The sequence below is a fragment of the Sardina pilchardus genome, chromosome 5, assembly GCF_963854185.1.
Source record: "Sardina pilchardus chromosome 5, fSarPil1.1, whole genome shotgun sequence".
NCBI classification, from domain to species: Eukaryota; Metazoa; Chordata; class Actinopteri; order Clupeiformes; family Clupeidae; genus Sardina; species Sardina pilchardus.
The window spans coordinates 24,712,002-24,724,964 of record NC_084998.1 but is presented as its reverse complement, the minus strand read 5'-3'; the positions used below and the strand labels follow the sequence as shown (position 1 = coordinate 24,724,964).

Here is a 12,963-nt window from a genome sequence, read left to right as displayed (position 1 = left end):
TGTGAAGAAACCCCATGTCGGTCAGGCTCTATTTACTACACAGTATAATAACCTTTATTCGTCCAACTTTTCACTCCTTCTCAAATGCTCTGGCAAATACCACATGACGGGACATATGAAGCACAGGATGAGGGGGTGAAGGGTGGAGGCAGGAGTACCTGGTGGAGGCTGGTGGCCTGATGGAGAAGGTCCTGACGATGCTGCTCCGCCCAGCGGGTGTGGTGAGCGCTCCTCTGACTCTGGATGACAAACACCACCTGGTTCAACTCTAAACAAATAATAATAGGAATTATCAACTAGAAAAGCACTCAGACAGCACAAACCTCCACCAAGCAACCACATAACCGCCTCCTGCATCCAGACAGTGATACAGATCACTCCCAAAATGTAATCATTTCTTCATTTCAGGTCATTTCAGACCTTCCCTGAAAATGTCATCGAGTTCCATCCAGAACTTTTTGAATATCTTGCGAACAAACAGACAGACAAACAAACCAACAAACTCCGATGAAAACAGAACCTCCTTGGCGGAGTAATAAATGGTAAATGGACTGCATTTATATAGCGCTTTTATCGGCTTCTGCGAGCACCCAAAATGCTTTACATATCATACCTACAGTAACATTCACCCATTCACACACCGATGGCGGAGGCCGCCATGCAAGGCGCCAACTTGCTCATCGGGAGCACTGGGGTTAGGTGTCTTGCTCAAGGACACTTCGACAGGGTCAGGAGAAGTTGGGCTCGAACGAGAAACCTTTCAGTTACTGGACTGACTTCCTCCTGAGCCACTGCCCCCCACTCCACAGAGAAGTTGTGGGACCAAGAGAGATGCTTCATCAGTGCCCTCTATCCACTGTGAATATTCTACCATGGGTGAGTCACAGATATGAACAGGGCAGAGTAGAAGAAACATTAACATATGAAAAAAACTTTTAAAGACAGAAACAGATACAACGGGGTATAGGGAGAGGTGGAAATGCTTGCTTTTTGCATGGCAATGCATTTGAAACATTATTTGAAATTACTTTTTACAGACCGTAGCCTGTAGGGCAATTCCATGCAAAGGTCATCCTACCATGGATGAAGAGTTTGATGGAAAATTACACTCTTTTAACATCATAGATATGGCGTGCCATGCAACCATAGAGAAACAACATTTTTACATATTTTCAAAGGGGATAAATGAACTCAAGGTTCCAAGAAATTGTTATCGCTTCACAAATTCCAGATTGACAAGGGAATGGTAGAGCAATGTGTATGCTCAGCTTGATCAGCTCCTTAAATTTGTAAGGCTGTTTATAAGTCAGCAAGTTCCATGGCCATGTCACATCTATAATGTTTTTTAAGAAATGTTTATGCTACACATACAGTGTTGATAAGGCAATGTCCAAAGCGTCTGTGCAAAGCTTATTTATATCAAAATAAAGTGGAATGAACCTATTTTATTTTACTTTTAAAAACTTCAATGGTGTGTTATGAATGTGAATTTTTTATGGATTTGATATAATGTAACTTTACAGGAGTAGAGACTTTATTTGACCTCAAAGTCATCATCGAACTGTTCCTACCCCCACCACAGACTGTTCACCCCACTCTCCTCAGGTAGATGCTGCAATTCTCTCTGCACCCGGACCAGCAGTTTCAGAAGTAGCTTCTTTCCTGCGGCTGTCAACCTATTGAACTCTAGCTCTGAATCCCGGGGACAACCAAGCCCCCAACCCCTGCTCTCACCCGATGCCTCCTTGTCTGTGCCTGTTGAGGTATCCATGGCAACCATGACAACAAAGAGCCCCCGCGCCCATACATACAGTGAGGAGCACATGTATTTGATACCCTGCTAAAACAGGAATATAAAATCATCATTTGACAATTGATCTTAATGCCTTAACTCAAAAAATTAGTACAAATCAAACCGCCAAGGACACCAATTTTCTTTGTGATTGAAGAATGTATCGTAAATAGATAAATGTTTTCCTTAAATGCTAGGGGAAGGAAGTATTTGACCCCCTATGTAACCCTATGGGAATTTAACACATAGGGTTAACATAGGGGCAGGCAGATTTTTATTTTTAAAGGCCAGCTATTTCATGGATCTAGGATATTATGCATCCCGATAAATTTCCCTTGGCCTTTGAAATTAAAATAGCCCCACATCATCACATACCCTTCACCATAGCTAGAGATTGGCATGGTGCTTTTTCCAGTAGGCCTATTAGCCTGTTTGATTTGCATTGAGCTCAATGAGCATCAAACAGGCTAATAGGCCTACTGGAAAAAGCACCATGCCAATCTCTAGCTATGGTAAAGGGTATGTAATGATGTGGGGCTATCTTAATTCCAACGGCCAAGGGAACTTTATCAGGATGCATAATATCCTGAATCCATAAAATAGCTGGCCTTAAAAAATAAAAATCTGCCCGCCCCTATGTTAACCCTATGTGTTGAATTCCCATAGGGTTACATTGGGGGTCAAATACTTACTTCCCCCTAGCATTTAGGAAGAACATTTATTTATTTACGAAACATTCTTCCATCACAAAGAAAATTGGCGTACTTAGCGGTTTTATTTTTACTCAATTTTTGAATTAAGACATTAAGATCAATTGTCAAATGACGATTTTATATTCCTCTTTTTAGGCAACTTTAGCATGGTATCAAATACATTTTCTCCTCACTGTACTTGCCTGTGCCTGTGTATTTATTTACAAATGTTCATCACGTAATTACACTTATATCCATATTGCACTGCTCTACGTACTATTCATCCTGCACATACAGTACGTGACCCTACAAGGCGAAACCAGTCACTTTCTCGCAGTTTTTCAGTGAAATTTGTTCACAATATGAAAGTGTAGACGGCATACTGTCGAATTATGCGAAAATGTGAAATTCGACATGTTAACCTGTGCGTTTGTTTATCGTGAGTTTTCTCAAAATAGTGATAAAGAAAGTAGATGTCCGCACACTGGAGACTCCACACCGACCAGGTTTGTTTTAAACACGCAACATTTCGACCCACCAGGGTCTTCTTCAGGCATGAAAAAGTTACCTACAGGTGCCTATAAGTTCAGGTGAGCTGAAGTCTTTTCTCAAAAGAGCACCATGCGCAAAGCGACTAGTTCACCGCCCTGCAGGGTCACATACACTATAGAATAATATTATTCTTACTTCTCTGTTATGCACCGACATACACTGCATATATCGATATTATTCTTACTACTATTATAATGTCACTGCTACTACATTGCATATAGCTGAACATGCTGCTCATACATTGTTCATACTGCATATTTCTTCTGCTCTTAGTATAAGGTAACTGCTAATACACTGCACATATTTATATTTAATCTACACTATTCTAAACAAATTTCTGCAAACTAACTGTATACTAATGTCTACCCTGCACTATATCTCTTATCCTATTCAGTGGCAATTCTAGAGATTTTTAACAAGGGTGGCCCTAGTGGGGCACTGATTAATTCAAGGGTGGCATCTAGATTAACAGAAACAGGCTCAAGTTGTTAAATTAGCACACATGCATCAGTAAAACCATCCATCAAACAGCTTACTCAAAATTGAAGGACATAGAAGCACAAAGACCATGCTCTCACATCAAGTTTCTTTGTATTTGGATAAAATGTTTATATAAACTAGAATGCATTTCCCGGTGGGAAAGTGCGAAGTGTGCTTGCTCCGACGCGCCGCGAAAGCGCTCCGGCAGGAGACGCGACCGCTCGCCCTCAGGTCAAAACGCTAAAGTTTGGCCAAGACGCAAAGCTGCTTCGAGTTTGGCGGCGTTACCCTCGATTGCCAAATTCTTACACTGACGTGACGGGTTGCCTAGGTTCATCAGTGGTATGTCCCAGAGCACCTCCAATGTAAAAATGTGGATGTCATCCCAAAGATGTAAAGAGATATGAGACAAAATGCATTTTTGCTAATTGCGACGCCCCCTAGTGGCCAAATTACACCAAATTTACTAAGGCTACTTTGGATTGTGTCCAAAATCGTCCCACCAAATATGGTCTTGACACCTCAAAGCGTTTCCGAGATTTGACCTCACTTCCTGTTTGGAGGCTTCGCCATCGAATTTGATTGGCTGCCATGGGCGAATGCTTTGATGTATGGAAATGAAATGTACACCTCTAAGGTCTGTAGACCTTGTGTTGAATTATGTATGAGTTGTTCACGTGTAGCCAGCATGAAACACGTAACCAGTGAAAGAAGGAAGGAGCCTAAGGAACTAGGCATGTTTCTAGAACAAATACGAGTAATGTTAGGAGTATTGCGGGAACATCTGCTGTTTACTCACTGTTGAGTAAGTTGCAATGTGTTATAGCCTCAAATTGATGGTAGAATAAATAGGACGACTCACCTGTTCAAATGGTGTAATAGGATCAAATTTGGTGTTGATATGTCAAAGCAACCAGGCTGTTACTGGTTAACGTGTCTGAATATGAAATAGGGATGGCGAAAACTACAAATTTTCTTGACCGACCACCGAGGCTCATTAGCCGGTTGAAACCGGTTAACCGGTTCGTTTAAAATAAATTATGCTATTTGAAATAACAGCCACGCAATTTCCCAACTCTCATCTCTCTGTCCCCCGCTCATAGGCTACACACAGCCCCGGCGCCGCCCTTTCACTCACGTCACTTTTTTAAATCCCCTACAGCGCCTGTTTAGTTTGAGGAAGTGCTAACAATAATAACGAAAGATGATCATTACCTTATCTGTTACCATTGATGACCCTTCCTGAAATGTAGATGTAATGTCTTTCCAAACCTAAGCCCATCTTATGCGGAAAGTTGCCTAGACTGCAACACGATAAAACCAATGGATAAAACAGCGCACTTCCAGATTGCAAAAGACGCACCGGCCACCGCTGTGACCTCGTGCCAAATGTTTTTATTGGTTTATTACGTAGCCTAGCCTACAAGCAGGCGAGTTATGAAAAATTGAGTGTGAGGGATAATTTGTTAACTTCACGAAAAAAAGATCTTCTTGGAATGAGATGGCTAGCTGTAGTAACGTTTAGTCCACTGTCTTTAGGCTAATTTAAAGATGCCTCTCTTTTTTTTTTGTTAACCGACTAGCGACAACTTTGGTCGGTTAACGTGGATACGGTCAACCATCGGTCAAACAGTCACCGGTTAACATCCCTAATATGAAATCGATTTTGGATTGGTTGCATGTGATAAAAGCTATGCCATTTCCTGTCCATATTCAGATTCAGAAATACTGTACACCGGCAACAAGGCACACACACACACACACACACACAGACACACACACACACACACACACACACACATATACATATATATATATATATGTATATACTGTATGAGCAATTCCATGAAAAACTGTCAAGTCCATAACCCCACACAGCATCAAACTATGATGTGGATGATGATTTCTTAAAAGTTTACCATTTCGCTCTTCTTGTTTGTACAACATATTCAATGACATTGTTAACTTAATCATTTGCATTATATAAATGTAACCTATTTTTCCACCCTTATGTCTCAACATATAGGCTACTATACACATAGTCACATTCATAAACATAAACAGGATCCTAGGTTCTCAATTTGCTGGACTCACTGTCTACCATAAAGTTAAAGAATAGTAATAACAGAAGAAAAGGTAAGAAGATGTTGATAGCGTGATTAACTGTGTGGTGCCTCCACTGAAGAATGTCTTTACCACTGCCCTGGTGGAAATATGCAAATCCTCAGAAATGTCAAGTGACTACTGTTACTTCTAACTGCTTTAATATAGCTTATCCTAAATGAAATACTATGCAATGCAAGCATCACAAAACATTTATTTTATCCTTTGTTTTTAACTCTTAGAATTCAGTTCAGTAGGCTATGACATAATAAAATGAAAGTACAAAAACAGTTTTTAAAACCCCTTTTTAAAAGTTCAACCTATCACTTTCAATGAAATCTCAATTAAGGATTACGTAGTTACATTGCATGTAAATGCAATGTACTGTTATCCCTGTTCTTCTTATTATCGTTATAATTATTATTCTGCTTCCGACCAAAATCAACTATCAAAGGCTCTAAAACCACTGAGCCGTCTGACGTCATTCAAGCACTCCTACACAGGACTTGTAACGGAGATTTGTTCTATGTATTTTTCAAATGTGTGAACTTTATACTTTTTGAGATATTTACGATAAAAGAAATTAAAATTCCCATAGAGTTTACATTGAGACCCTTTGGCGGCAAAGATTAATTGTTACGTCAGTGCGCAGCTGTCAGTAATCAAGGATCTCTGATCCAAAGCCATGCCACCGCCGATGCGCTGAACCAGGCTACGTGAATGTTACGTTACGTCTACTCATTAAGCTGTAACAGCTGCAGCTGCTGTAAACCAGGACGTTATCGTCTTGTCTCTTAGGCTACTCCTTACTTGATTTGTTTATATCGTTACAGTAGCCTAACCGGTTTGCTCTCGGTAACGTTATCAACAGCTAAAGACAATCTAACCTAACGTCAAAGTAAACACTGTATTTAGTTAACGACAACCAAACTTGCTCCAGGCTAACGTTTAACGTCGGGGTAGGCTGCAAGGCGAACAGGGCTTACACAAGGGCTTTTAGCCATCTCTACAGAGCAGCGTTTTAAGTGAAGTCCAACCTGATAGACAGGCCTACTAGTTGATTTAGGTTCAAGCCTTCTCACAGTCGCTTATTCCTATTAGGACAATCACACTCACACACCTGGAAACGGTTTCGAAGAACATACTAGCTCATCCTGTAATATGTGTAGTCTACATAAATTATCCTAGTAAGCTAACGTTACATTTGCTAGATATCCTACCTGTTGCTGCATCATCGTTGATTGGCGTTGTTTGAGATTGTATTCCGTACAGTATTCCAATGGTGTCAGCCTAGGCCTACTTTTAACCTGCATTAGTGTAGATATGAAGGCTATGTAAGCTATCCTACCAGTCGTTTCACTGTAGGCTACTTAGTCAGCTCTTGCAACTTGAAGTTGGCAACTTCATTTCAGTCTTTTAAATTCTAATAAATGAAGAGTTATTTTCCAAAATAGCCTATATCCACAATTTTGATGCATTTTCATAAATCACTTTTTAAATGTGACTTTCCAACTTGGAATTGTAATTGTTATTTATCTATTCTTCAGTTTAGCCTAGTTGTCTTTTTAACTATAGGCCTAATATGTTTTACACAGCTAGCAACCTTTTTGCATTTACATGCAATGGTAATTCCTTCCATGGAATTACATTTTCTAGTTTTAGATAGTAACTGTGTGGTAATAATTCACCGGTACCACCCATAGCCTAAATTAATTAAATGTTTACTATGAACAATAGTTAAATGAAACACACAGTAATACTTTCTATAACACTTTGTGTTGGATGTAATTCATTGAACCTAGAATTGTTAACTGCTATACAATAAGTGGGCCAAACTTCACAGTTTAAGTCTCCACACATAAGCTTGCCTACTGAGTCTAAAAACATAGCTCCCACTTTCCTTAGCTGGAGGGGAATTCTGAGATTTCTCCCTAAAGCAGAAACTATTATTTTTACCTAATTATTATTACTATTATTATTGGGAAGGTTATAGGTTTGCACTGATTCAGGTAGGGTAGTGGCACTATACTGGATGGTATATCGGTTAGAATATAGGACGGAGAAGAGATGGGGTTTAACTTTGTATTGTTCCAGCAGAGACATTCAGGATTCCATACATACAGAGAAATATAGGTAGATGGCTATTTATAGATAATATATCTGCAGCATACAGATATGCATTGAATACTAAGCTCATTAAACTGAATTGTAAGCCAGGACACACATACAGCAATGGCAACGCTAACCCCTTCAAGAAAGAAAAGAAACCTTTTTGTTCGTGACTACAGTTATTATGTGGTCAATAACGCCATCTAGCGGCGTAAACGGTACTGTGTAATAGCGTTAACTCGCACAGCACAGGTACAAACTTCCTCCAGTCGGAGATTGTTAATGAGGGCTATCTTTTACTGTCTATGGGGCTAAAGGACTGTATGGATTGATTGATTGTGTTGCTTGGATGGCGTCAGTTAGAACCAAAGATCATACAGCGCTAGAATCTTTGGTTAGAATACTGGTTGTGAAGCAGTAGTTTCTCCTTAGTTTCTTTATTGAGTTTTCTTCCACCATACAACAGCATGAATAAACGTATAATGTATAGTGGTCTGTAAAGAACCAAATAAACTGCCATTAATATGGTCATTAAATAAACTGTATCGCTATCTCTCATTCTATAAGCTCAACTTCTCACACAAGTAACACAGGCTTCCTTCATTTCAAACCCTTAATGCTAATGCTCCGTTTAGCATGCTAAGTCCTTGCATATCAACGTGAAAGATACATCCCACTCCCAATACACATGACCGAAGGTTACGGTCACTTACTTTTGTTGTCATACACGCACACAACTTCAACTTAAGGTAATTGGCAGTAAACTCACTCAAAACTAACGTCATGAACTTCACCAACACTGTGGTGTACTACTAGATAACGTCTCTAATGAACTAGCATGAGGCTGCACGAGAGGGCGTCACTAGGCAACAACACCTCAACAGAAGAAGAGTACAGAGATGCAAGACTAGTCTACGTCCTTACAGTAGAAACGCTAAACAGTAGATTCTTAAGCTAAACACATGAAGTATTATAATTTCAGAGAACACTTACAGCATATTACTTCATGGAAATCATGTCAAGAGCAAGTTTAAGTGTATTAGCAAACCTCTTGCATACCAGTGTGAATTAACGATGTATGTATCAAACTTACTTTTTGTCAATGATCGCATCTCTGAATGTAAAGGGCTGGATTACTCAGGATAACTGCAGGAATTGTCTAAGGGTAAATTAATTATCTATGTTTTTTGTGCACAGCCGTCTGCTCATCATCACAACAGAAAACGAAACTTAAAATCCTCAGACAGGGCGACCGCTCTACTTCCGGTATTTCGCCGAATTTTGGAGTGAAGTTTACCCAGAATGCTCAGGTCAATACAAATCATCCAAAACACACCGTCAGTATGAAACATCGTGTGATTGTCGAGTATATATACCAAATGAACACTAAAACACTAATAAAACTAACAGCGCGTAAGTCCGTACTTGCCCCTCGGGGCCATGGCATTGCTTAGATATATCAGCCTCAGGATGAGACACCCCGATGCGGACCATCCTAGAATCACACCCACATTGTACCGTTACGGACAATCTATGTCATCCAATGACCAATTGAACAGTGGAAGTCAACTACCATTCCATAATGAAGGTCTGAAAATACATGGATTGACTCCATAGTGCTGTGAGAATTACACCAATATGTTTTACAAGAATGGCCTCGATTTGATTTTTTTTTAAAATATCAACATTGTATCTTAAATCACTCTGAAATGTCATTTCTGCATGACCTAAGCAATTTAAGATGAGCTATTCTGCTTAATAGTATACATTCGCCAACACACACGTTTTTGCTAATTATAGAGCCATCGACAGACCGAATAACACCAAATTTATTGAGGGTGCTTTGGATGGGGTCTCAAGTCATCCCACCAAATATGGCTTTCATACGTCACAGTATTTCCAAGATAGGCACACTTCCTGTTTGGCGGCTTCGCTCGCTGAATTTAATTGGTTGTCACAGGCGAACGCTTGGACGTATGAAGGCGAAATCAAGGCGGTTGATCCGCCTTGGTCTGTAGATCACGCGTGCCAAGTTTCATGACGATCGGAGGAACTATGCGGCCAGAGTTGCTTTACTTTGACTTTGGACAAAATTCAAAATGGTGGAAAATCCATCATGGCGGAAAATGACGTCACATAGTGCGTTGGAATCAGCTGAGTCAGAGGATTCCAACGGTATAAGTTTTATCAAAATCGGCCATACGGATCAAACGTTACGGGCATGAACGCGTTTTCCAACTTTGACCAGTTGGTGGCGCTAGAGCGTGAGAGTGGCGAGCATGAAACCTGGTGGTGTCAATCAGGGTAGTCTCCTCTATCAGCGTACCAAATTTCATGACTTTATGTCTTACGGTTTGGGCTACAGGTGGACAAATGTGTGGGCATCAGCGCTCAAAAATCACTTTTCCATTCATTCCTATGGGAAAAAATCGACCGGAAAAACTGGAATAACGGGAGAACGACAAGGCGTATCAAAAAGCTGTATACAAGCCACCATCCTCGCATCAGGACCGACGCGTGAGAGGTGGAACGGCGTCTCTAGCTCTAAATCCCTAGGACAAGATAGGGAGACAAAAGTTTGACTTAAGATAAATAATAAGTAGTAGTATATGAAACGCACGGAGAACAATAGTGTGCTTTTGCAAGCACACTAATAAACAAACGTGTTAAAGTTAATTATCTACGTTGTCGATCACTGGATATGCTGTGCTAAAACAGATTTCCTCATCGGGACATTAAATAAAAATATATTCTATTCTATTGTATTCTATTCTATCAAATGAAGATTTAGAAAAATAGTTCTGCCATCTGTTTTTTGTAGATCTGTTTGGATCTGTTTTTTTTTGTCTGAGCTGGCAAAGAGCTAAACAAAATCATCCAACATCAAATACCAATCAGCAAACACTTCTCAACTAAATACTTTAAATATGTTTTAAATGTGTTTTACAAAATAGGAATTAAATAAACACCAAATATGACATTGCATATGACATTGCACTTTCTGCTGTTTTACACTTGCAAACTGCAATTTGTTGTATTTATACTCTGCACAATGACAATAAAGTTGAATCTAATCTAATCTACTCTACTCTAATCTAATCTAATGGTGTGTGTGTGTGCATGTGCACTCGTGTAGGTGTGTGTTTGTGCATGTTTGTGTGCATGCCTGTGTTTGTTTCTGTGTTTGTGCTTACCTGTGTGTGTGTGTGTGTGTGTGTGTGTGTGTGTGTGTGTGTGTGTGTGTGTGTGTGTGTGTGTGTGTGTGTGTGTGTGTGTGACACTGTTGTCTGCCCTTTATACAAAGACACATTTCAAGTGAGAGAACTTTGACATTAGGTTGAGTTGGGAAGCATTGTAAAAAGCCTTCGTTACAGTATGTGTGTGTATGTGTGTGTGTGTCTGTCTGTCTGTCTGTTTATGTATGTTACTCTACAAGTGAAATACCAGTAATCTCACCTGTCTGTCTGTCCAAAGAACGCTCCTTCACCTGAGAATGGAATAAGAAAAGGACCGTATGTCAGACGCTTTCCCCAAACATCAAATTTGATTACTGTGACCTGTAATGTTTTTTGCAGTGATGAAATCAAATCTTCTCAGCCACCTGGTCATTACTCTGGTATTTGTATTGGTATACCATCAGTGTATTGGTAGTTTCTATCAGTGGGCTTATCTTTTAAAAATGATCTTAAAGAACTCCACCTTTGAACATACAACAGATTGTCTAAGTTTCAGACTTTTTTCAGATTGCCAAGTCTGTGTCCTCAAATCACTCTTACCTGTACGGTACCTTCTCTTACACTACTGTCAGTGCAGCAGAGTACACCTGTAAAAGACATGCGAGAAAGAGTAAAGTCATCCATCATTGTTGAGGTGCATTAGGACAAATTTGAAAGGACTGCTTGTAGGTCAGGAGCAAAACAACACTGACAATCGACATTATCAATACAAATGAAAGGCCTTGCCGATGATTTGAGACAGTGTTTGTTATGTTAAAAAGTGTCATGACGTACTCCAATTAATTACACCATACATAGCATGTAAAGAATGTATCATGAAGTGCTTCTTGAAACAGTATATGATTTATTTGGTCATAACAAATCCAACAACACAAGTTCTGTGTTTTGAGAAAAGTGGTCTGATAGATACCGAGCAAGAAATAGCTCCATCTGTCCACAGTTAAATTCGTCTTAATCCAATAATATTTTCATTTAAAAAATAATGTTTATTTCAAATACCTTTGCATTGTTTCACAGCTTAAGCTTAGATAGACTTACACATTATTTTATAGATATATATATAGTGTGCGTGTGTGTGTGTGTGTGTATATAATCTATTTTAAATTGCATTATTTTTTATCTGTCTTTATCTGTTATCCATTTGCATTATAATTTTGTAGCACTTTGAGATTGTCCATAATATAAAGTGCAATACAAATAAAATTTATTATTATTATTATTATTATTATTTTGGCCTGCCAACCTGCGTGTCAGTAGGTTTAGATTGGCTATATTGAAATGGGTAGGCCTGGGCAAGGCTTCAGTCCCTAATCTTTGGAAATCATCCCAAAATGATTAGATGAGTCTGTCTGATTTGCAAACGGTGTTAGGCTAAGACCAGCAGTCGCCTAGAAACAGTATAAGAGCCTGGGGTTGGGTTTAAATGAATAGATCAAAAGACAAATTCTGACTTAGCGCTAACAAGCAAGACTACCTCGAATTTCAACATAGTATCCATCAAAACACTGCACAACACTCTACTTTAGGCAGATTGAAATGACCCCCATAACCGAATGAAGTGGCACAACTCAACGTAGACAGACAGGCTGCTGCTGTAGCCTGTAGGCTACACAGCTAGATCCTCTTGGAAAGAAAGTGGAGCGGTAAGATAGAACTGTTAACTAATTAAGTTTATCAGCCCGTCTTCTCGGCTATTTACCAGTCCGTGGTATACGCAACCTACATTCGCCAGCCTAGAGGAATCTGAGCGCTACATTGTAGCTATCCTTCTTTATTACCCACTGCTTCCTGGAAATATATCGGCATGACGTAATTAAGTCTTGGCGATTCAACCCAGTTGTACTTACCGAGCAAAAGAAGAAAGCTCCAGCATATATTTGTAAACCATGTGCAACAGCAGTCAGATGTCATAACGCAATGTGGTTTGCTAGTTGTTGTTTCAGAGTTGCACAGCCACTTGATATCCTGTGTTGATTTTTAATGACCGCCAGAAAGAAGA

General features: G+C 39.6%; 1 protein-coding gene across 2 annotated transcripts in view; it reads right to left on the bottom strand.

Moving 5' to 3' along the window:
• Positions 1–12,963, bottom strand: part of LOC134080546 (beta-1,3-glucosyltransferase-like) — a 32,161-nt gene extending 19,198 nt beyond the window's left edge. For both annotated transcript variants that reach the window (XM_062537048.1, XM_062537049.1), the window contains exons 1-4: positions 12,812–12,963; positions 11,505–11,551; positions 11,185–11,215; positions 159–268 (exon numbers count right to left, since the gene is read on the bottom strand). In XM_062537048.1, the coding sequence (XP_062393032.1) occupies positions 159–268; positions 11,185–11,215; positions 11,505–11,551; positions 12,812–12,875 (252 nt within the window). In that variant the 5' untranslated portion in view covers positions 12,876–12,963. The remainder of the gene's footprint in view (positions 1–158; positions 269–11,184; positions 11,216–11,504; positions 11,552–12,811) is intronic.